The 24,129-nt window shown below is 41.3% G+C and overlaps 1 protein-coding gene across 1 annotated transcript in view; it reads right to left on the reverse strand.

Annotated features, from left to right (window-relative positions):
* Positions 1 to 387: 387 nt before the first annotated feature.
* Positions 388 to 24,129, reverse strand: part of LOC311516753 (glutamate decarboxylase 1-like) — a gene marked incomplete at its 5' end in the record, with an annotated part of 94,222 nt that continues 70,480 nt past the window's right edge. Inside the window, 9 exons of the mRNA XM_084621095.1 lie at positions 388 to 1,756; positions 4,210 to 4,299; positions 5,661 to 5,768; positions 6,522 to 6,671; positions 9,184 to 9,262; positions 9,844 to 9,908; positions 11,440 to 11,556; positions 15,267 to 15,321; positions 20,902 to 20,981. Coding sequence (XP_084477221.1) covers positions 1,583 to 1,756; positions 4,210 to 4,299; positions 5,661 to 5,768; positions 6,522 to 6,671; positions 9,184 to 9,262; positions 9,844 to 9,908; positions 11,440 to 11,556; positions 15,267 to 15,321; positions 20,902 to 20,981 — 918 coding nt within the window. The 3' untranslated portion in view covers positions 388 to 1,582. The remainder of the gene's footprint in view (positions 1,757 to 4,209; positions 4,300 to 5,660; positions 5,769 to 6,521; positions 6,672 to 9,183; positions 9,263 to 9,843; positions 9,909 to 11,439; positions 11,557 to 15,266; positions 15,322 to 20,901; positions 20,982 to 24,129) is intronic.

The raw sequence follows: 24,129 nt of genomic DNA on the forward strand, positions 1-24,129 counted from the left end.
AGCCTCAGCTCACTGTGCCACCAGTGCAATGGTCTGGGCGGTGGGGCTGTGAGCTCCTGGGGCAGAGCAGCTGCAGAGTCCAGCCTGACCTGGTGCTCTGTGCTGCGTGGTGTGTGGCTGCCTGTCCTGGTGCAGCCGCGCCACCAGTGCTCCAGGCAGTGTGGTAAAGGGACAGGGAGTGTGTGTGTGTGGGGGGGGGGGCTGGTTGGATAGAGGGCAGGGGAGTTTGGGGCATAGTCAGGGGCCAGGGGTGTGGATAGGGGGTGGGGCGGTCAGAGGACGGGGAACAGGGGGGTTGAATGGGGGCAGAGGTTCCAGAGGGGGGCAGTCAGGAAGGAGAGGAGGGGTTGGATGGGGAGGCGGGGGGCAGTCAGGGGCGGAGGTTCCGGGGTGGTCAGGGAGCATGGGGGGTGGATGGAGCAGGGGTCCTGCGGAGGCAGTCAGGGGTCGAGAAGGGGGCGGTGGGGTTGGATAGGGCCACGGCTGGCTGTTTGGGGCGGCACAGCCTCCCCTAACCGGCACTCCATACAATTTCTGAAACCCGATGTGGCCCTCAGGCCAAAAAGTTTGCTCACCCCTGTTCTAGACAGTGAGCAGGGAGTAATCTGTGCCAGTCCTACACACTGTGCAGAATACTTCCCTCTTTGCACCAGCTCAGCTGTGCTGGCTGGCACAGTGGGGAGCAAGAGGGTGGAAGGGGGAGTCCAGGCCAAGGCTCTACCCATTTGCACCAGAGGAAGAGTAAGGGCTCCATAGAACAGTCTAACTATAACAGTAACCAGTACCAGAGAGTAATGCCCTTCATGTTCTTTTACTCCACTGCATGGACACATAGGATGAATTACACTATTACTCTAAACTCGAGATGTCAAATGCAATGTAAAAAGGGGAGAGTGAAGGGAAGCTGCACAGATGTGTTTACTAAACCAAAGCGAAGTGAGTGATAGAAACCAATAAAAGGTGCAAGCATCCAAACAACACTTCCTACTAAGTACTAATGTGGCTTGACAGAAAACAAAAAAAAGCTGTATTCTAGGATAATTTTTGACTGCCACGAGTAGCTACGAAGTTTCACACACACTGTGATGAAGAAAGCTTGGCGCCAAAGGCTCTTCTGGAGCTCCTGCCTCTGTATTCTGCTCTCTAACTAATGACAAAAGAATGCTATATTTATAGGGCCTAAGACCCATCAAAGGAGCCTATGAAAGCAAAGGTAAACCTTAATCTTAGTCCACTCTGCTGCAGCCCAGAAGGCATATGAAGCCCCAATACCACTCTGCTAGAAAACAAACGGGGGGAGCGGGGGGAGGAGGACGAAAAAGATACAGTTAAGAAGGATGCATACGGTGACTCTCAAGCCCTGTGAAACGATGAGATCTCTTGTCTAAAGGGAGTTCCATTAAAAAAAAGGTTGAGCTTTCATTAATCTAGGTACCTCCAGTAACTGCAGTATCTTCCTATCCTTAGGACAGGAGGTGCCATAATACATTAAACTAACATGGAGTAGCAAATGTAACATTTTTTAATGGTGCCCACTATGGCAGCACAAAATTGATCCCATTTCAAAGTGCAGCATCAGTTATCACAAGTCCTTGCCAAGCCGTTCAATTTCTTCAAGGAGGAAGTCAACGTCTGATTTCCTAGTAGCTGGGTTAGAAAAGATCATTCTGAAAAAATTCACTTTGTCCCCATGTGGCTGGTAGCTAACCATTGTCATTCCTTCTTCTATCATCCGTGCTTTTATTTTTGGAGCAACCTGTATACAAAAAGTCAGCCATCACAATTATTTTCCTTTTACATTTGGAAACTTTACACCCCTCTCATTACAGCCAGTCTTTGCAAGTCACAGTATAACAAAAAAGCTAGCATGATTAAAACTTCGTAAGACTGTTGTCATTGACATCAGTGAGAGTTCTGCTTGAATAAGACAGAATTTCAGGATTTGTCCTTTTGTTTTTAATTTTAACATAAGATAGAATGTTAACATTACATACAGTAGGACAAATCCTGAAGTCCTTACTCAGCTTTTACTCACTCCCTACACAGGAAAAACTCTCATTGATTTCTGTGACAACATCCTTATAAAATTGCAATCCTGCTCGTTCATTTGTTAGCCCTAATTTTGTGCACTTAAAATTTTAGGTGCTTCTATTCTGGGGCTTGTAGATTTTGGTTGGTAATATCTCTGAGATAATGGATGAACAAACATTTTGATTTGCACGCAAACATGTAGCACAGTGTTGACTTGTTACTTGCTTGATTTGTGGATGTTATCAGAGATTCTCAGCACCCAAATGGTGGGAACCCAAAATCAGAGGTTAGATTACTTTGAAAATCAGGCCCATTCAGCAAAGTTTCAATTTGCAATAAATAGTGAGTTTTGCACGTGAGCTCTTCTACATCACTTTTTATACCTTAAGTGGAGTTTACTAAAGTTGCCTCCTACTCCTTTTTTCCTTATAAACTTTCATCACTTTTTAAATATGTTGCGATGAGAAAATCAAGGTGGGTTTTTTTTCTGCATCTTCATTATAGTTGGCTGTCTGATTTATGAGTTCCAACTTTCTTCTATTTGCCATCATTGCAGGACTCCTACCATAATATTGGGAAGGCAAAACAACTTTTCAAGGCCACTATCAGTGGCACTTCCTGGAAATCCTGATCATCTAGGAAAGATGAGCCCTGCACACTAACTCTGGATGCTAACATGCCCCCTCCTTATTATAATACATGTGATCTCTGGGAGTGGGAATTCTGACTCCAAATCGTGTTTTGCATGGCTCCCTGCTGCTGCCACAAGGCCAGGTGTTATTTTAGCTGTGTGTAATATACATGTATATGCTACATTGTGCATTTTTATTAAGAGGTTTTCTGTTGGTAGATTGTACATTTACAGAATTGAAAGCAAACATACAGAATCCTCCCATTGGGATTAAAAATGCTTGTTACCTGGACAACATTTCTGAACAGCCCTGCAGCCCAGATGAATGCGATTTGAAAACTGGAATTTGGTAGGAAAATAATCCTTACTGAGGAAGAGTGCAGAACCTTGTTTTGGATGACTGTTTGATTTGACCAAGATATGAGCATTTTAAAAGCATGTAATGATTGTGCACAGTAGATATTTTTCCCTTTTAAGTGTTCACCTAGGGCAAGTTGTCCTGTGTATCTAGGTGCAATAAAGTTAGCTTTGCTATCATTAAACACCATAAAATAGGTCAATCGCTCCCTATACTAGTGCCTCAACTCCCAGGAATTCTGTAAGCTAAGAAAAGTCAGAGGAGGGCTGACTGACTAGACCTAGGTAAACTATATAAAGTGAACACTTCTTCATGCATCTGAAGAAGTGGTTTTTTACCCTCGAAAGCTTATGCCCAAATAAACCTGTTAGTCTTTAACGGGCCACCGGACTCCTCGTTGTTTTTGTGGATACAGACTAACATGGCTACCCCTCTGATAAAGTGAACAAGTTATTCAATTAATGTAGCCCTTTTCTCTGCTTACAGAGGGACTTGAGCCAAGATTTTGAAGAGTGATAAGTCACTTCGGTGCTTTAGAACCCACCCTCTGAAAAGTTAGGCCCTTTACACTGTCTCAAGTTGGGCACCAAAATATTTAGGTCCACTAGATTATTAGTCATTTTAAAAAAATCTCAGCCTTCTATTTTTGCATATTTGAAATGATCTGATGAATGGTTTTTGCAGACATGTCTCGGACTGGGGATTCTTTGAAAACTATTCACTACGACTATTGATTTAGGTTCCATAATTTAACATTAGTGCTCTATGACTGGTCACTTAAGTCTCATGTCATTGTTTCTGTTTCCTGATTGCATGATTTCCAAGCCCAAAGAGAACATTTAAGGGGGCTGCAGATACACTTGGAATAATGGTCTGTACTCATTCTTGTGAGTGGTGAGTCACTCCTACAAATGGTCAGAGAAAACTTTTCTCAAACACATTCAAAGGACTCTTTTTATTTGAATGAATGTTCATAATTTTACGAGCTTGCTGTACTCTAATTCTGACACTAAGGAGATGTCCATGACATTAAGTTTTTTCTTGTTTGGATGGAACACAAACTGTAGTATTTGAGTCCTGATTAAACAACAAGGTTGTATGAAAATATGGACTACATGAAGGCTGAGAACTATCAACAGAGACCTTATTAGTCACAACACCCTCTGAATGTCAATACTAGAAATCTTACCTGATGAAGTAATTTCTCTCGTTCTGGCCCATTTGGTATTCTTCTAAGATTTGGTGGAATGTACCAGAAACACACATTGGTGAGTTCAGGCTTTAAAACAAAGATATTTATTTCTCAGTAAACGATAATCATGATTCTGCTATTGGGTCTGAGGTCAACGAGTTTAATACCAATAGTATCTAAATGACCTAGGCATAAGCCCATTGAACATCAGTCCAATGCTTCTAAGTCACTTTTGAAAATCCTACCTTTTACTTTTAGGTCACTTATTCAAAACTGGCCCAGGTTGATAATTATCACAAAAGGTGTTACTCTGTGATGATTGTCCAGCAGTTAACGCAATATAATTTAGGGCTCACTCCTGCAAGGTGTTGAGCACCCTGGCCTTGATCTAGCAGAGCACTTATTCATGAGCTTAACAGTAAGTACAAGAATAGTTCCATGATTAAGTGCAGTATTGCCACTCCCACAATTTTTCGTGAGTGCCAGGATTTCAGGGGGCCTGGAGCTCATACCGCGATGACATGAGAAGTCCAGATCCCTCGTGAAATTAAGCCAGCAGAGTTTCCCCCTCTGATCGCTTTTCCTCACAGGACGGGAGAGGACAGAGCAAAAAGCTCAGCAGATCACTGTAGCTCCACTTCCTCCTCCCAATTTTCCTCCTGTGCACAACGGAGCAGGATGGGACCTCTGCTCCTTCCCCTTTCCCCTGCATTAGATGGCCTGGGAAAGGAGGGTGAGGGGTGAAGAACTCCTGGAACTGCATCTCCCACCCAAATCCTGGAAAGGGGGAGAGCCCTGCTGCAGCCCTCTGAGGCTTGGGAGAGAGAGACAGATGTGAGGCTGATGGGACAGGTGGGGCTGATGGGACCTATCGGGGACAAGATCAATTGCTGGGCAGGCAATAGGCAGATGTAGGGGTGAGAACTCTTGGAGCCAATACATTTTGGAGAGTAGGCAACACTAATTGGTCACGGACACTGTGGGTGGGCAGAGGGAGGGCAATACTCAAGAGAGAGACCAAAAAAAACCTCCAGTAGAAAAAAAATGTTCAGTCAATTGAGTCACAAATTTTACACCCAGCTCTACTCTGCATCTTGCAGAATCAAGTCCCTAATTGCCCAGTTCATTGCTTACAACCGTCCATGGTGTCACAAAAGAAAACCATCACCTAAATTTGGTTTGCCACCTTTGTCTGTTATCCCAGAGGCTGGATGAACATCACAGAGGATTTAAAAATACTCTGTTCATTCAGGAAATGGCTACCATGGCTAGACTCATTTCTACTGTACAATATGAATATACCTGATCTGTGAAGTGCCCATTTCAATTCGACAGGGAAAGTGACAACAGGAAAATATGTTAGCTTTTTATATGGAACATCAAATTAAATGTAAACTAGAAGGGAATACATACTGAGGAAGAGAACAGAGGGATATTTTTATACTTACTTCGGCATCAAATACAAGCTCAAAGTTCTCTCTTGAATTCAGTTCCTTGTAAAGATACTCTGCAAGTTCAAGGAATTTGTTGATAAGAATCTCAAAGCCTCGAGTGCCCTGTGGAATATCAATGCAAAACATATAGAAAGTGAGCTACAAGAGTGCTTGAGCCGCTTTAGAAAAAACAAACAACAACTTTATTGTACAGGAATGAGCTTGAAGGGGAGAATCTAGGGTACTGTCCTGAGGAATGGTATTTTATTGTTTTGGGGCACAGAACTTATCGATGCTCATTCTATATAACATACAGAACCTCATTCTAAAAAAGGTATGCTTTTAGAAGTATGAATCTACATAACTATTGAGCTTAAACCAACACCACATCAAATGAAGTCTCATTTGTCTGAGTTTTTGCATGCATGGTAGGGACTGCATTTTGACAGATCTCTAAGACCAGTTTAGTTGATAAATTATGCTCCCCCTGCCCTTTTTCCCCTTTACCTTGCCATTGGTAACGTATTTCCTATTTAGGCAATAATGGGGTTTACTCCAGTTGCTAATATAGCACCGTTTCAAAGGTTTCAGAATTTGGCTATATTTCTTGACCTGATCTTTGTTCCATTATTGTTGCAATTCTAACTTGTTTTTGTAAATTATAAATCATAAAATCAGAATTGTATATCACATCACACTATGGTTTCATGTCTCTTCTACACAAAAAAGACTGAGCATTAGGCACTGATGCTCCTATTTATCATTTAATATTTACTTTGCTTGCAAGAACAGCTATTGTTTATGTGCTTTGTTGTTGATGTTGCAAAACATTATTATTTTTCTGGTTAAAGCTGCATTTCTGTAGACCTTTCCTACCTTAGCTTTCCACATTAGCCAAAGTTTGAAGACATCAACATGCCGGCCACACTGAATGGTCTTGTCCCCTGTGTCGTAAGTTGTATCATACTGTTTGTCTGGTTGGAACAGATACCCAGCACGCATCTGATTACAGGCTTGCAGAAGATTCTAGAGCAGGAATACAGCCATCAATATGCATGCTATATTTATGAACAAGATTCATTTTGGAATGTCCACTTCAACTACTGAACTTGGGCTAGAAATGAGCAAATATTAGGATAATTACACTGAAATACAAACACAGTCCCACTGAAAATAATGCTACATTTAGGGCTTGTCTATATGAACAAGCACATAGTGAGCAATCGGGAGTGTAAATCTCTCTCTCTCTAGTCTGCCATGCACTAATCATCCATGTGGACCCTGCTGCTGAGCACTAAAAGTTCATAATCACTTTGATCCACACTTGTGTCAAAGTGGGGTAGATCAAAGTGCCCTAGGGAACTGTTAGTGTAATGTGGCAAGATCCACACAGACAGCTAGTGTGTAGCAGGATAGTGCAAGGTAGATTGACACCCCGGCTTGCCGTGCACTGTGTGTACAGATAAATTCTTAGTCTTGATCTATACAATTTATTAAATAGGTCCTTTATCAGGCATATGATACTGCGCCCCATATCCTGCATATATGCAAAAAAATACAGAATGAAAAATTGAGTATGTAAAATTTCATCTAATTGCCTCCTTTATTATGCAAGAGTCATAATATTTGTGTGTTTTATGGATACTGTGTGAGCTACCAATGGTTACAACCATTGTTCATAGATTATGGAGTGAGCAAGAATATTGAGAGTACTACGTTCATCTGAAGGGGAGAGGCCGTTTACATCTTGGTAATAGACACCCATATAATAGTGATTTCTCCATAAGACATCAAGCCCATTTTCTACCTGTTTTTCTTCAAAAAACGCCTTTTCCATTTTTTTTAAAGCACTTGACAGTTTCTTCAGACTTTGTGGTAAAGGTCTCTGCACAAAGCACGGCAGAATTTGATTTGTGTGCGTCTGACGAAGCAATACACTTTTTGTTCTCAACCTGAATTTGCAGGCAGACAACTCATGGTGCTGCTGAAAGCTATTTCTGCTATGAAAAGAGAATCTACTACAGAGTGAGGAGATAAAAGAAACAACATAAAGAAGAAAAATAGAATAAGGGCCTTTAGGTCTTAGAATGAAGGTATCCTACCAAATACCAACTAAATAAATGCTTAGAAAACTGTGTGTAAATTATACAGTGGTCTATGTTAAACATTTACTTTTTCAATGTATTTGATTTTACTGATGAAATCATGGGGTTTCCTAAGTTGCCATGGAATGGGAAATAAGGCAAATGGGAAATTTAACTGCCAGTTGGTAAATGCTGACTTTTTTACAAAGCTTCTAGTGTGTGTCTGTGAATGTACATACCATGGAAAAACCTTAACAACACAATGTTAAGATTACAAAAAGGTAAAACTCGAGACCAAGAAAATTCAATGGTTAAGGTTCCCACAATAACATCAACTCAGACACATAGCATAGTATTGTATGTTGAATTAGGGTATACATTTAACACAAATGGTAATTAATATTCTATTTATTTGCAAAGATAAATTCCACTTGTCAGTCATTAGTGTGACAGATAACCTTTGATATCAAAAGATGGGTTGCCTCCAGAGAAGATATTTTTATGGGAAACAGGAATGAGTGAATTATCTGTTATTCTGATTCAAATATCCGGATAGAGGATGTTCAGAGGAACAGCTCACCAAGGGACGTGATATGATAGGTTCTCCATTGCTTGAAGTCTTTAAATTCAATACTTTTTTTCTAAAAAGCTATGCTCTAGCTCAACAAGAAGTTTGGGGCTTACCAAAGAAATGACTGAGTGAAATGCTATGACCTATGTTATGCAGGAGTACCAATGAAATGGTAAGAATGTCCCCTTCTGCCTCCAAAATCTGTGTCTATGTATTTATAAATCCAGATCTGGATATCAGCCAGACTTACCCTTCCCAAAGGGCTATATGCTCTTTTCTGGACCCCAGAAAATCCTTCTCCAAAGCTGGCCCAGACACTCTCTTACTTGTGAAGGCACCTACATGACTATCAGCCAAATAAATACTTAAGATAATGGGCATCATTAAAAAAAAAAAGTCCTTGCTATCGCCTGCTGTCTTTGGGCCCGGATGACCATTAGCCATCTCCTGACACCTTTAGGTGTGGTGGTGTGGCCACTTTCTTCCCACATCTTGCCTCTTTAGAGTGTATATGCCTGGAAGTCATATTGCCATATGATCTTGAAGAGGTTTTATGGGAGTCTGTTTCCTTACTAAGCACCAACAGGATAGAAAAGCTCTTCTTCTGGTGGTTCCATGGTCCTGCGGTCTTAGGATGTGACCTAGAACCTGACTGGTAGCTGGGAAACACAGACCCTACAATACAGGGCAAGTCAGGATTTTCAGATCATCAGAAAATTCAAAGGTAAGAGGGGTACAGCAACTGTTGAGGATTGCTGTGCTCTGAGGTTTCTGCTCTTTGCCTTTGTCAACTTTTACAATCACATCAGTTGGCCTTCATGCTAGCACTTTAAGTCATTACCTAAAGCCTGTTTTGACATATGAAAGACATCATTTACGGTACCTTTTCACAGACCAGGAAGGCAGAACACTGAAGTGGAACGCCCATCAATTTGTGTGGATTCCAGGTGACAGAATTGGCCCTAGGTGATAAACCAAACTATAAGGTAAGGAACATGGCAGGTGCTAAATGTAATAGGTATAAGTCTCCCCAAAGGCCCCTGCACACACATACATATCACTTTCCAGACATAATATGTGTGTCTACCTCTGCTGCTCAAAAGAGCTTACATTCTAACAGGACAATGGCTTAAGATAATAGTTCAGGGTAGGGAAAGTGAAGGAATTATTAATAAAAAGGAGAGGAGAGCTTTTAAGGAAAGATTTAGAGGAAGAAAGAGAAGGTAGATTGTGTGGGGGGGGAGGAAAGAAAGGCTGTTTCTTGTGAAGGGAGCCATGTGATAAAGGAATGAAGCTCAGAGTGAGAAAAGGAGATTCAGGAAGAGGAAGACAAAAAAGAAATGGGGAGTGTATAAAGTAAAGGAGGAGAGGAGATCAGAAATGGAGGTGGTGGGGCAAGATTATTTAGGGATTTGTAGATGGGACTGTGTGTTGTGTGGTAATGGAGGGATTCAAGGTGTGTAAGGGGTAACATGGCAAGAACAACAGAGAGGGGAGGATAATGACTTACTCTGAATAAAAACACAGAATGCATTATGCTCACCTTTCAATGCCATTAAGTTTAAAGGAATGTTTCCTAGACATTAGCAGCCCACCTCCCCATGCTGCCTGTAAGAAATGAGACAATGACATTATAAAATAAAAACAAGAGAAGAAAAGTTCAATCCTGCATAAGAGAGTTACTAAAATATTTTTCTTCTAAAAGATACAAGCTGTTAAATGAATTCAGGCATTAAATGTTACAAGAAATCTAATCTATAAAGGGAAAAACAGAGCAACACCCAGCCACACCACACAGACAATGGAGGAACAAAGTGCATATATTCAAGAAGGTTTTCTGCTCATTGGTTGGCGTATAATAGAGTATTGTAAAGTGCTGTGCCGCAGCTGTAGTTTTATATAGCATTCTGCAAATAAGAAGTATGGATAAAAATAAGCCCTATTCACTGTGCCTTATTAAACAAATAGTCCATTGGCTTTAATGTGATTTCATGCATGAATAAGAGAATAATCACAGCATTTAATAAAGACAAAGGGTAAATTTCTGTCATGCTGAAGTCCATTCGAACTGCTGTGTGGCAGTCAGGACCTGAGCACTACCTGTGGGCTCAGGTTCAAGGTCTGTGATCCATCACATTTAATTCATTGCATGCTCTTTTAAATGCCTGGACCATCTTCTTTCTTTAGAGTAGTAAACTGAAGCCAGCAATTAGCTTGATCCACAGTGCACACTAACTGCAAGAAGAATTTCTATGAAAATCCTCTTTATGTTCACTAGAGATTAGACTGCATGAGTAAGGTTCAATATACTGAAACAACTGCATTTATATTTAACCTGGTTATAGTGGCACAGCATTGTACCTACTGAAAAAGCAAAATTCAACTTATTTTTAACCAAAAATTTCCAACAAAGGTTGCCTAAAGTCAGGCCTAAATTAATATTTAGGCATCTTGATAGAACTGGTTTGATTTTAGGAAGTGCTAAGAAATCACAGCTCTGATCAATTTAAAAATCAGAAAATCAGGCCACCAATTTAATATGCACTTAGATGCCAACCTAAAGTTAGGCAACCGCTACTGAGAATTTGGGCTAAAATTCACACATTTTACTTCAGAGTAAAAAAATAATATGACTAGCTACTTATTCATTCAACTATATCAGAGAGAAGAATTTGGCCTAGTGATTTAAATTCGGCTTATCTTGCCAGGAGCTGTACTTATCCCAGTGACTCTGTACTACTAAGGTGGTATTATATGCAGAAGAAATGATTAGTCATAAAAAGAAAAATATTCTTCAAAACGATCATTCATTGTATGCCAGAGAGGTGTATTATGGTATTTTGAGTTGCTCTAGTCTGACATAAAGCGAATGCATTTTGAAGCAGTATTTGTTGTATTATTCCAAGACTTGAATGAACGCTAACAAATGCCATTTATTTAGTTTCCTTTCTAAACAGGCACACCCTTCACTGCAAGATTGTATCTTGTTCGAGTATGTCTATTCATCACAATCCATTCATACACATTACTTGTACTGGAACCCTTCAAAACAGGTGCTCTTTTCTGTGGTAAAGAAACACGTTCCAGACTTTAATCCTATAAAAAAATAATTGTGAGCAATATTTCTGAAAAGCATTACATCCACATGCATCCAGAGTCCATACTTCTCGCAGATGTCAGCAATGTTGTCAAGAGGATCAAAGGCTCCATACACTGTTGTACCAGCTGTGGCACAGACATAGAGTGGGATATGATCCTGAAAATAATACAAGATAATTCAGGCCATATTAGCGGAAGGGATAACTCAGAGAACGTGTTCTTCTTTCTTCTCATATCAGTCACCATTTCTATAATTAATGTTGCAATACATTTCCATCATCACCCCTTTTCTTCCCATTAACAACTTTCCCCAAATCCCTATCTGAGACTGAAATTTTTCATGTTTAGTTTTTGCCTGAAGGTGGTGAATGTTATGGAAAGTTTGGTCAGTATCTTCATATGAACCCAGAAAAGATGTACCTTTAGGAAGAGATATTTGTTCACTGACTCATCAAATTAGTGAAAAGTGATTTGAACGAGGTTCAAAAGGAGCAGGTGACATAAGTCAACAGGTAAGTATCAAAAAAGTGATCTAAACAGAAGGCGGAATGTTGGATGGGGGAGGGGCACAGCATGGAAAATTATAATAGATTCATAGGAACAATAAGAGGAAAATCAGTGGGGGAATTTGCTCAACATGTCTATACTCAGATGCAAGTAGTATGGGGAATAAACAGGAAGAACTGAAAGTATTAGTACATAAGATAAATTATTACTTAATTGGCATCACAGAGACTTGATGGAATAAATCTTATCACTGGAATATTGATATAGAGGGGTACATCTTGTTCAGGAAGAACAGGCAGGGCAGAAAGAGAGGAGGTGTTGCATTCTACATCAAATTATATATACTTGTTTTGAGGTCCCGAAGGAGATGAAAAGCAGACCAGTTGAAAGCCTCCGGATAAAACAGAAGGGGTAATGTCATGGTAAGGATCTAGTATAGACCACCAAATCAGTAAGAGGAGGTGGAGGATGCATTTCTAGAACATATAAGAGAAATATCCAAAACACAAGAGCTGGTAGTAATGGGGGACTTTAACTACACAGACATCTGTTGGAAAAGTAATGCAGCAAAACACAAAATTTCCAATAAGTTCTTGGAACGTAATGGGAACAACTTCTTGTTTCAGAAAGTAGAGGACATAGCCAGGGGAACAGCCATTTTAAACCTGATTCTGACTAATAGGGAGGAATTGATAGCAAATCTGAAAGTGGAAGGCAATTTGAGTGAAAGTGACCAAGAAATGATAGATTTCATGAGTCTAAGAAAAGGAAAGAGTGGGAATAGAAGAATAAGGAGAATGGACTTCAAGAAATGCAGACTTCAACAATCTCAGAGAACTGATAGATAAGGTCCATGGGAAGAAAATCAAAGGCAAAAAGGAGTTCAGAGGTACTTGAAGTTTCTCAAGGAGGCAATATCAAAGGCACGACTGCAAGCTATCCCGATGCAAAGGAAAGATAGGAAGAGGTCAATACGGCTCCGTCAAGAGTTCTCTGATGACCTGAGAGTCAAAAAGGAATCCTACAAAAAGCGGAAACAAGTTGCTAAGGACAAGTGTAACGCCAACAGACCCCGGTCATCAGTGGGTGGGATTGAATCTGGGACCTCTGGAGCTTAGTGCATGAGCCTCTACCGCATTAGCTAAAAGCTAACTGGCTGTTAGCTAAGGCTATAGAGCAGACTCATTTTATCTCTCTCACTCAGTGGTCTCAGTGCCACTAGATGGGACACAACACTACACCCCGAAGGTGTGTGGGTTACACAAGCACAAAGGACTAGCCTAAGCATGTAGGGACAAAATCAGAAAGGCTAAGACACAAAATCAGTTACACTTCACAAGGGACATAAAAGTTAATAAGAAGACGTTCTCTAAATATATTAGGAGCAAGAGAAAGACAAAGGAAAGTATAGGTCTGCTACACAGGAGGGAAGGAGAGCTAATAACTGATGACATGTAGAAGGCTGAAGTGTTTAATACCTATTTTGCTTCAGTTAATAGTGACCAGACATTCAATACAATTAATATTAACAATAAGGGGGAAGGAAGCCAAGCCAAAACAGGGAAAGAACAGGTTCAAGAGTATTTAAAAAACTTAGATGTATTCAAGTTGGCAGGGCATGATGAAATCCACTCTACGGTACTCAGAAAACTAGCTGGATCTCAGAGAACTCATGGAGGACAGGTGAGGTGTCAGAGGACTGGAAAAGGGCAAACACAGTACCTATTTTTAACAAGGGGAACAAAGATGTCACAGGGAATTATAAACCAGTCAGCCTAAATTTGATATCTGGAAAGATACTGGAACAAATTATTAAACAATCAGTTTGTAAGCACCTAGGATACTAGGGTTGTAAGGAATAGCCAGTGTGTATTTGTCAAAAAAAAGAAAATCGTCATGTGAAACCAACCTAATTTCTTTCTTTGACAGGATTACTGGCCTAATGGATGGTGGGGAAGCAGTAGATGTGCTATGTCATGATTTTAGTAAGTCTTTTGATACATTTTCACATGACAGTCTCATAAACAAACTAGGGAAACATGGTCTAGAGGAAATTGCTCTAATGCAGGTGCACAACTGACTGAAAGAACACACTCAAAGTAATTATCAGTGATTCACTGTCAAACTGGGAGAGTGTATTTGTGGGGTCCCACAGAGACTAGTCCTGGGTCAGATACTATTCAATATTTTCATTAATGGCTTGGATAATGGAGTGGAGAGCATCCTTATAAAATCTGTAGATGACGCTAAGTTGGGAAGGGTTGCAATCATTTTGGAGGGCAGGATTAGAATTCATAACAATCTTGACAAATCAGAGAATTGGTCTGAAATCAACAAAATGAAATTCAATAAAGACAAGTGCAAAATACTACACTTGGGGAAAAAAATCAAATGCACAACTACAAAAGGGGTAATAATTGGCTCGGTGGAAATACTGTTGGAAAGGATCTGTAGGTTATAGTGGATCAAAAATTGCATATGAATGAATGTGATGCAGTTGGGGAAAAAGGCTAATGTCATTCTGGGGTTTATTAATGGGAATGTTGTATGTAAGACATGGGAAGTAATTGTCCAGTTCTATTTGGTACTGATGAGGCCTCAGCTGGAGTATCATGTCCAACTGTGAGCACTGTACTTTAGGAAAGAGGTGGATAAATTAGAGAGAGTCCAGAGGAGAGTAACAAAAATGATAAAAGGTGTAGAAAACCTGACCTGTGAGCAAAGGTTAAAAGAACTGGGCACGTTCAGGCTTAAGAAAAGAAGACCGATAGCCATCTTCAGATACGTGAAAGGCTGTTATAAAGAAGACAGGGATCCATTGTTCTCCGTGTCCACAGAAGGTAGGGCAAGAAGTAATGGGCTTAATCTGAAGCAAGGAAGATTTAGCTTAGATAGTAGGAAATGCTTTCTAACTCTAAGGTTGGTTAAACTCTGGAATAGGCTTCCAAGGGAGGTTGAGGCATTTCCATCACTGGAGGTCTCTAAGAACAGGTTGGACAAACACCTGTCAGGGATAGTTTAGGTTTACTTGGTTCCACCTCAGTGCAGGGGGCTGGATTTAATGACCATTCAAGGTTCCTTCCAGCCCTACATGTCCATGATACTATGACTCTCTACTTTTAATTGTAAGACAATTTTGTAACTTAAAAGATGTCTTCTCTATAATCCAGGCAAATACTGCAGTCCTCACTCTGCCAAAACTCCCATTAATTTAAATGAGATTGCATTTGGAGCTCTGGGTGCTAAATACTTTTGAAAACGTGGTTCCTACTATTAACTTCCTTGGGAATTTCACATGAGTGAGGACTGCCAGACTTAGCTCAATATTAATATCACAAGGCTACAAACAAACAAACAAACCTGTCTCTTGACTTTGAGTATTTTTGCCTCCAAATCTGATGGAATCATCTTCCCCCTAGATGATTGTAGAATGTTGGGAGGGAAAAAAAGGGGAAAATTTAAGTTATTTGTCCTGCTACTCTTGAGAATATGCAGTAGATCAAAGCCCAGTTGGGGGGAGGAGTCTTTCCTTGACATTTACCATACTGTTCAGTTGACTCTCTCCAGTGAGGTTTACTTATATTTTGCTGCAAAATATTTTCAGCCTATATAAAACAGTGGCCAAAAGACAAGGAGCCTTATTTCCCACTACCCTGCATCTTTGCAAGGTCTGTGTAAAGTGGTGTAAAGCCTTGGCAAATGAGAATGGCAGCATTTTAGACCTACTTTGCACAAAGTAAATGGCAGCATAAGGTGCAGGGCAGTTGTGGATCACTCCCAATGCTCTAACTGATGCATTTGTGGCCCTTATCACATCCAAATAAAGCGATCATTAATGTAAACAAACTCATTGAAGATTAATGTTATGTTATGATATGGGGCCATGAGTAAGAAAACTGACAATAGCAGTTTCTACCCACTTCTCACCATGTGTATGATGGCAGGATTTGGCCCATTACATTTTGAAAAATTTGGTAATACACATATTGTATGTGAGCATAATACATGCCAATTTTAATCTGTTAATAGTTTTCCCCCCTCACGTACTAACGATATTTCTATTGTGCTGCTAATGTATTATCCTCTTTCGTATCCATCTTATTGCACTGCATACTAATATACTGAAATGCTGGCTTTTTCTACCTGAATTGTTGCAAGCTTTTCTCTTCCTGTACTGCAAAATATTTCCTTTTACTCTTGCAGATTTTGCATTTCAAGTCTACAGAAATGAAGGAAGTCCTTGTAACACTGTACTCCATGAAAGAATTAGGACCAATTTTCAAACTTGGGTGCCCACTGTTAGGCTCTTAAATGCATACTTATGTTCCTAAAGAAAAGTGGCCTAATATGCAGAGGTATTGAGTAGATCAGGTCACGAAATGGGGATTTTTCCCTTACAAAATTGTGACCCAACTGGCAAGGGAGTTACAAGAATAACCGTACCCGGGTATGTACATTCTGGTCCACCAAAGACTGTCATGTGAGGTTTTACATAAGAGCTAGGGTCACAACATTAATACTATTGATTGCATAAAGAGCTATCTGAAGTCTGTATCAAGGCAGACTTGGCAAACAGGTTTTTTGTCAGACGAATGATGTTTATTCACCTGTATCTCTGCCAGCATATAATTAAACATTGTAAGCCAACACAATGGAAGCCTCATTTTCATACATAGTCAACAGGGTGGGGAATGTGAAGTCATCAAACCACAAGAGAACAAACTATAGGGGCAGGGAGTGTTATCCTGACTCTGCGTACAAACAAAGTACTTGGGGATATTAAGGAGAAGGCAAGGAAGACACTCCTTTATCCTGCACCTAGGAATTGACTGGTCAGTGCGATTACATTCATGACAATGGATCACAACCTGCCCTGGTTGAAATGCTGCAAAGGACATTTGGGGTGAGATGATCCTCTTTAGACAGAAGGCTAGCCAGTTAAGTTATGTTTAATCTCTAGAAATCATGTTATGCTTTTATGTGTAATACTGTTGTTTCCATTATCCTCTCTCTTGAGGATATCCTAACCTCTTGAATCTTTGATAATAAAAAGGTTGTTTTCACTACAAATCTATCTAAGTGCCATGGTACTATACAAGGAGCTGACCCAGAGTTGAATCATTCAAGCAGAAGTAAAAGCGACAAAGAGTCCTGTGGCACCTTATAGACTAACAGATGTATTGGAGCATAAGCTTTTGTGGGTGAAAGCTTTCGTGGGTATAAGCATAAGCTTCCATGGGTATTCGTGGGTGAATACCCACGTCTTCCGATGCATGATGACATGGTGCCACAGGACTCTTTGCTGCTTTTACAGATCCAGACTAACACGGCTACCCCTGATACTCAAGCAGAAGTGTACACTGTTCCCTGGAGAACAGAAGACCTGGTATTCCTGTGAGCGTTCAATGAAAAACTATAAAGGGGGATGCTTCAAAGTGGCTTTGAGCCTGGGGCTCACCTATTGTTAAACTGCAAGGCACAGTAAGGGCTGGCATAGTGCAAAGAAGACTGTTTGGGTGGCTAACAGACTGGTGGTGTCAGGAAGCTGACAGAGAAAACAGGCAAGTCTCCCTCTCACTGGAGGGGTGTGGGAGTAGGGCTGGGGGAGGGGGGTTAACAAGGTGACTCACAGTCCTTGATACCCCGAGAAGCATACCAAAAAAAATTTAAAACAAAAAAAAAAATCATTTTTGTCAAAATTTTCTTGTTTTTGCCAAAAATGAAAGGGAAAAAATGTTCTTGAAAAAGGACAGATCCCATGAAAATATCTTCAAAATGTCTATAAAAAAATGTCATTTGGTTCTAGTAGTGAGGACCTGTAGCTCCCAGTGATTTTAGCTGGAGTAGTCACAAATACTCAGTATCTCTGGAAATCAGCCCACTTTTATTTAGGCTTTTACATTTCTGTGTATACTCCTAACTTTAGGCAACCCGATTTGAGAATCTTGGCCTTTACATACTTTTTGTTCAGGGAAATAAAAACACTTTTCTGTTTTTGAATCTGCCACAGTCGTTGAATTATGACTACGTCTGTATTCGGATATACGTGTGCAAATCACACTGAACTCAGTGAGCTGTAGCTCACGAAAGCTTATGCTCAAATAAATTTGTTAGTCTTTAAGGTGCCACAAGTCCTCCTTTTCTTTTTTCAGTAGGAACTGTGGTTTTAGCTAAGGATCCATCTGGATTTATAGCATCATAGAAAGGAAGCTACAGAGATCTAAATGGGTCTTCTACAGATTTTCTGAACAGACAAACAATTTTCAGAGAAAGGCATCAAACCAATTTAGATAGTGATGTAATTTTTGTGGAGTTGTCATGGGTTACCTATTGCCTGTAACAACAACAACAAAAACAGGTGTGTTTTAAAGACTCATACGAACAACATATAGATTTCTGAAAATCAGTTACTTTCAGAGATATGCTATTATATAATCATTCACTTTTATGTGCCTTGACACATTTCCTTTGAACTCACTTAACATCTCATTATCACATGTATATTGTTTACTGTTTGAAATTTCTCAATCTTTAAACTATGTAGAATAATCTTCCGCTGTATAAAAAGAAAGATTACAGTTTGGGTGCCTGTAGATTTTAGGAGACATTGCAATAACCAGTAAAAGAAACATGAAAACAACAACAACTCCCCCCCCACAACACTGAAGCTTAAACTTAACTCTCCCTTTGCATCCATTATGTAACAGATATCTTTTAAAAACTCCATTACCAATCTGATACTATAGTACATCAATTATTACACAGCATTATTACAGTAAAGATAATGGGTTTTCTCTTCCACATCACCATACTACAATGTTACAGTACTCCTAAGTAATAAAGAAATCAATTTTAATTTCTCAACACCAATACCTGAGGCCCAGAGGCCTCTTAACAAGAATGTATCAGACACAGAATTACAGAAATGCCCTCATACATGCCTTCATTTAGTCCCAGAGCAAAATATGGAAAAGAAACATAACTACAAACTCCTACAGAGTCCTCTTCCCAAACACTAGCAAAAAAAAAAAAAATTCAACAGCCTTGCTCCCCAAGTAAACAAATAAAATGAAAGCTATTCAGGTGAAGAGATGATGGCATTAGAAAGAATAAGTTTAAAGGTGGACCAAGTTGTGGTCTAGGCCAGGGCTTCTCAACCTTTTTCTCTCTGAGGCCCCCTTGACATACTATAAAAGCTCCAGAGCCCAGTGTGGGAAGAGGGGCCTTGGGGTGGGGCCTTTGGCATAGGTGTAGTTTGACTTCTATTGCCCCGAGGGGGGGGGGGGGAATAGGGGCCAGCGGGTCTTGAGCCACGTCTGCATGGTGGGGTCCAGGGAGGGAGTGCCACCTCCATCCCAGCTCACCTCAACAGGCCACCCAGACTGTCTGGGTTGGGGCGGGGGGGAGGGGGGTGTTCAACCAAAAATAGTAACTCAAAGGTGGGGGGCTTAGCTCAGAAAGTTAAAAAACAGGTCAGTGTGCAGGGAGGGGGATAGCTAGGGGCTGTGTTCAGACAGGAGGTAGCCCAATGTGCAGGGAGGGGGTAGCTGGGTGCAGGCAGTGGGTGGCTAGGGGCTATGTGCCAGGCAGGGGGCAGCTCAGGGTGCATGGAGGGGGGTGGCTAGTGGCTGTGTGCAGGCAGGGGGCAGCTCAGGGTGTAGGGAGGGGGTATTGGGGCTGTGCGTAGGGAGGGAGGTAGTTCAGGGTGCAGGGAGAGGGCTACTATGAGCTGTGTGCAGGCAGGGGATAGCTAGGGGCTGTGTGCAGGCCGTGGGGTAGCTCAGGGTGCAGGGAGAGGGGGGGTTCTTACTGGCTGCCTCTGCGAGAACAAATGGGGCTGAGCAGCAGCTTCAATCTGGGGCACCAGCAGGAGAGGAGGGAACGCTGCTGCTGCTAACTGCTCCATGGCACCAGCCAGAGCAGCAGCTACCCCGCACTGCCAGGCTCCGGCTCCCACCTCTGACCAGGCCAGGAGCCGGGGAGGGGAGATGGGGGCCGGGGGGCTGCCATGATCTTGCGCTGCAATTTGGCCGGAGGGAGGCAATGCCCTTCATGTCCCCAACTCTGCCCATGGGCTCAGGGCTTCTGCCCCGCAGGGAGCATCAGGGCTCAGGGCTCCAGGATTCAGCGCTGTGGGGGGATGCCAGGTTTGAGGCTTCAGCCCCACTGCGGGCCCCGCGGCCACCTTGAAAGGGATCATGGACCCCTAGGGGGCGGGGAACCCCCAGTTGAGAACTGTTGGTCAAGGCAACACAGGTATGAAAGGGAGTCGGATCTATCTGCCACTATATACAAGTCCTTGCACTTGGTACTAAGCATGTGGGGAAAGCCTGTTACCCCACTTCCCCCAAGCAGATAGGTGGGAAATGGGCAGAGAAGGCAGGAATGTGTGGACACTTGGTTCCACCCCACAGTACATTGGCCAGCATAGCTCAGCTGGCATTAATTTGTTACTGGCATGGGCCAGTAGCAAATTACTGTACTTTTATGAAGTTAGGTAAAATAAGGGAAGGAATTATGCCTCTCTGAGGTCCAATTTCCTTCCCTGCAAGGTGGTGGCTCAGCATGTCTTGCTCCTTAAACAGGGTTAGTAGTAAAACCTCAGTCTAACCTTACATCTGGGCCCCATTTTGAAATTTTTACTTAGAGACAGTTTCAGCCACCTTTACCCATGTTAAATAGTATGTTACTTGGCAACTAGTCAAGTAGTATTACTATTGGAATGAAGTTTGTAGAACTGGCCCTTTAGTTTTACTCCCTGGGTTACTCAGGCACAACTCCCACTGACATAATTTATTTGTCTAAATAGAGACCGAGTAAATACTGAATAAGGTAAGTGACCCATATTTTGCATCTAATCAATTCTGCTTTAGCTGTAGCTCAAGATCATTTTATAAAGTACAGTTCGCCTTAAGCAATAGACACAAGAGCAATTGGCACAAGAGAAGGTTAAATTCAGAAAAAAACATTTACTGGAAGACATTAAGGGGCTTACCTTTCATCACACTTTACTGCAATTACATTATCTGTCCCAATTCCAAGGACTGCTGCAGCTTTCTTAACTGAATAATGGCTCTTAAAAAAGAAAAAAGAAAAAGTTTATAAGGGAGTTTTGTTGGATACTGTGTACACAAAAAGAAAAGGAGGACTTGTGGCACCTTAGAGACTAACAAATTTATTTGAGCATAAGCTTTTGTAAGCTACAGCTCACTTCATCGGATGCATTCAGTGGAAAATACAGTGGGGAGATGTATATACATAAAGAACATGAAACAATGAGTGTTACCATACACACTGTAACCAGAGTGATCGCTTAAGGTGAGCTATTACCAGCAGGAGAGCGGGGAGGAAAAAAACCTTTTGGAGTGATAATCAAGGTGGGCCATTTCCAGCAGTTGACAAGAACGTCTGAGGTGAGCTATTACCAGCAGACCGTTATTCCTACCTACATGCCTCCAGCTTTCATCCAGACCACACCACACGATCCATTGTCTACAGACAAGCTCTACGATACAACCGCATTTGCTCCAACCCCTCAGACAGAGACAAACACCTACAAGATCTCTATCAAACATTCTTACAACTACAATACCCACCTGCTGAAGTGAAGAAACAGATTGACAGAGCCAGAAGTCACCTACTACAGGACAGGCCCAACAAAGAAAATAACAGAACGCCACTAGCCATCACATTCAGCCCCCAACTAAAACCTCTCCAACGCATCATCAAGGATCTACAACCTATCCTGAAGGACGACCCATCACTCTCACAGATCTTGGGAGACAGGCCAGTCCTTGCTTACAGACAGCCCCCCCAACCTGAAGCAAATACTCACCAGCAACCACACACCACACAACAGAACCACTAACCCAGGAACCTATCCTTGCAACAAAGCCCGTTGCCAACTGTGTCCACATATGTATTCAGGGGACACCATCACAGGGCCTAATAACATCAGCCACACTATCAGAGGCTCGTTCACCTGCACATCTACCAATGTGATATATGCCATCATGTGCCAGCAATGCCCCTCTGCCATGTACATTGGTCAAACTGGACAGTCTCTACGTAAAAGAATAAATGGACACAAATCAGACGTCAAGAATTATAACATTCATAAACCAGTCGGAGAACACTTCAATCTCTTTGGTCACTCGATTACAGACCTAAAAGTTGCAATTCTCCAACAAAAAAACTTCAAAAACAGACTCCAACAAGAGACTGCTGAATTGGAATTAATTTGCAAACTGGACACAATTAACTTAGGCTTGAATAGAGACTGGGAGTGGATGGGTCATTACACAAAGTAAAACTATTTCCCCATGTTTATTCCCCCCCCTTCCACCGTTCCTCAGACGTTCTTGTCAACTACTGGAAATGGCCCACCTTGATTATCACTACAAAAGCCCCCTCCTCCCCCCCAGCTCTCCTGCTGGTTATAGCTCACCTTAAGTGATCACTCTCCTTACAGTGTGAATGGTAACACCCATTGTTTCATGTTCTCTGTGTATATAAATCTCCCCACTGTATTTTCCACTGAATGGATCCGATGAAGTGAGCTGTAGCTCACGAAAGCTTATGCTCTAATAAATCTGTAACTCTCTAAGGTGCCACAAGTACTCCTTTTCTTTTTGAGAATACAGACTAACACGGCTGCTACTCCGAAACCTGTGTATACGAAGTACATACAATTTATGGGTGGCACCATTATTTTTTCTGCCCTAGGGAAATATAAAGTATGTTATGGCTCAGGTGTTGTGATGACACTTAAGAGTATAAGAATGGGCATGCTGAAATTTACCAAGAGTCCATCAAATCCTGTCTAATCCTCCCATCATGCTCCTAACTGTGCTATGCTGTATAGGGAGTTTACTTCCTGATCCGAGTGGAGATAATTATTTGCCCTGACTGCTGATAGTCTGTACATTTTTTTAAATCCTAGCTAGTGTCATTAGACATGATATTCAGTAATTTACTAAGCAACTATTCTCTGTTAGACAGAAGAATGGCCCTACTAGGTCAGACCAAAGGTCCATCTAGCCCAGTATCCTGTCTTCTGACAGTGGTCAATGCCAGGTGCCCCAGAGGGAATGAACAGAACAGGTAATCATCAAGTGATCCATCCCCTGTCGCTCATTCCCAGCTTCTGGCAAACAAAGCTTTAGGAATGTGTACAATATGCTTGAGATTATTTATTAGATTTATGGCAGTTATGTTAATCATTAGGAGAATCATGTGCTTATATGATCATTGATTATTTAAGTTATGGGCTGCATGGTAAATATATTTAATTACAGGGTAAATAGTGAGTTATTTTTGTACTATTTTGCTGCCTGACCTCAAGTTTCCTATTAAATAGGAAACACAAATCTGAACCAACATACAGCTACAATGGTAAATAGCATTTGGAATTTCACATGTCCCATTTTTTGCATAATATTTCTGCATTGTTAAATAAAGGTTTAAAAATAATCTAGACTGTCCTCTGTTAACATCCATGTAACAGATTATTTTTATGAGAAAAATGAAGGAGATTTTAAAAAGCACTGAGAGCTCTACTGATTTCACTCTGTACTGCCACAGTAGCAGAGTGAACAACTTTTGCAACTGTGGAACACTCCAAATTCAATAACACAAAGCCACACCTGAGTAACAAACATCAATATTCTGCATTTACATTATGCCTCAATTCCATAACCATAGTGTAAATATAAATGTAGCTGAAGTTTCATACTGTGCATGTACAATGACAATATTCAAACTCTTCTTTTTAAATTGTATATATGCACATTTGTCTGCAGACTAATCAGGGAAGAGTAGGCACCCGAGGCCTGATCCAAAGCCCACTGAGGTCCATGGAAACACTTCCATTGATATCAATCATCAGACCCCTAGAAAGTTTCACTTGGAAAAGTGCCAGTTTTTGAGTTATACACATGGAGGAAAAAATTCCAAGGACCAGATTGTGACTTGTACAATGCACCTGCATAAGGGAGTAGGAAGGAGTGAACTTCTTCCAGATACCACCTGGGTGTGAAATCTGAACTTTGTGTATGCACATAGCAGTGAATGGGTGGTGTTCGTCCTGTTACTTGCCCATCCTCACACCAAAAGCAGTGGGTTGGAATAGGTAAGGCCGTGGCTCCATCACCCCAAAGTACCAGTGCAGGGAGTGTGATAAATTACTGCTGGTGCAGGTCAGCAGGAAATTACTATTCCTTCT

Source organism: Lepidochelys olivacea, assembly GCF_965140295.1.
Source record: "Lepidochelys olivacea isolate rLepOli2 genome assembly, chromosome: 2".
In the NCBI taxonomy this organism is placed as follows: Eukaryota; Metazoa; Chordata; order Testudines; family Cheloniidae; genus Lepidochelys; species Lepidochelys olivacea.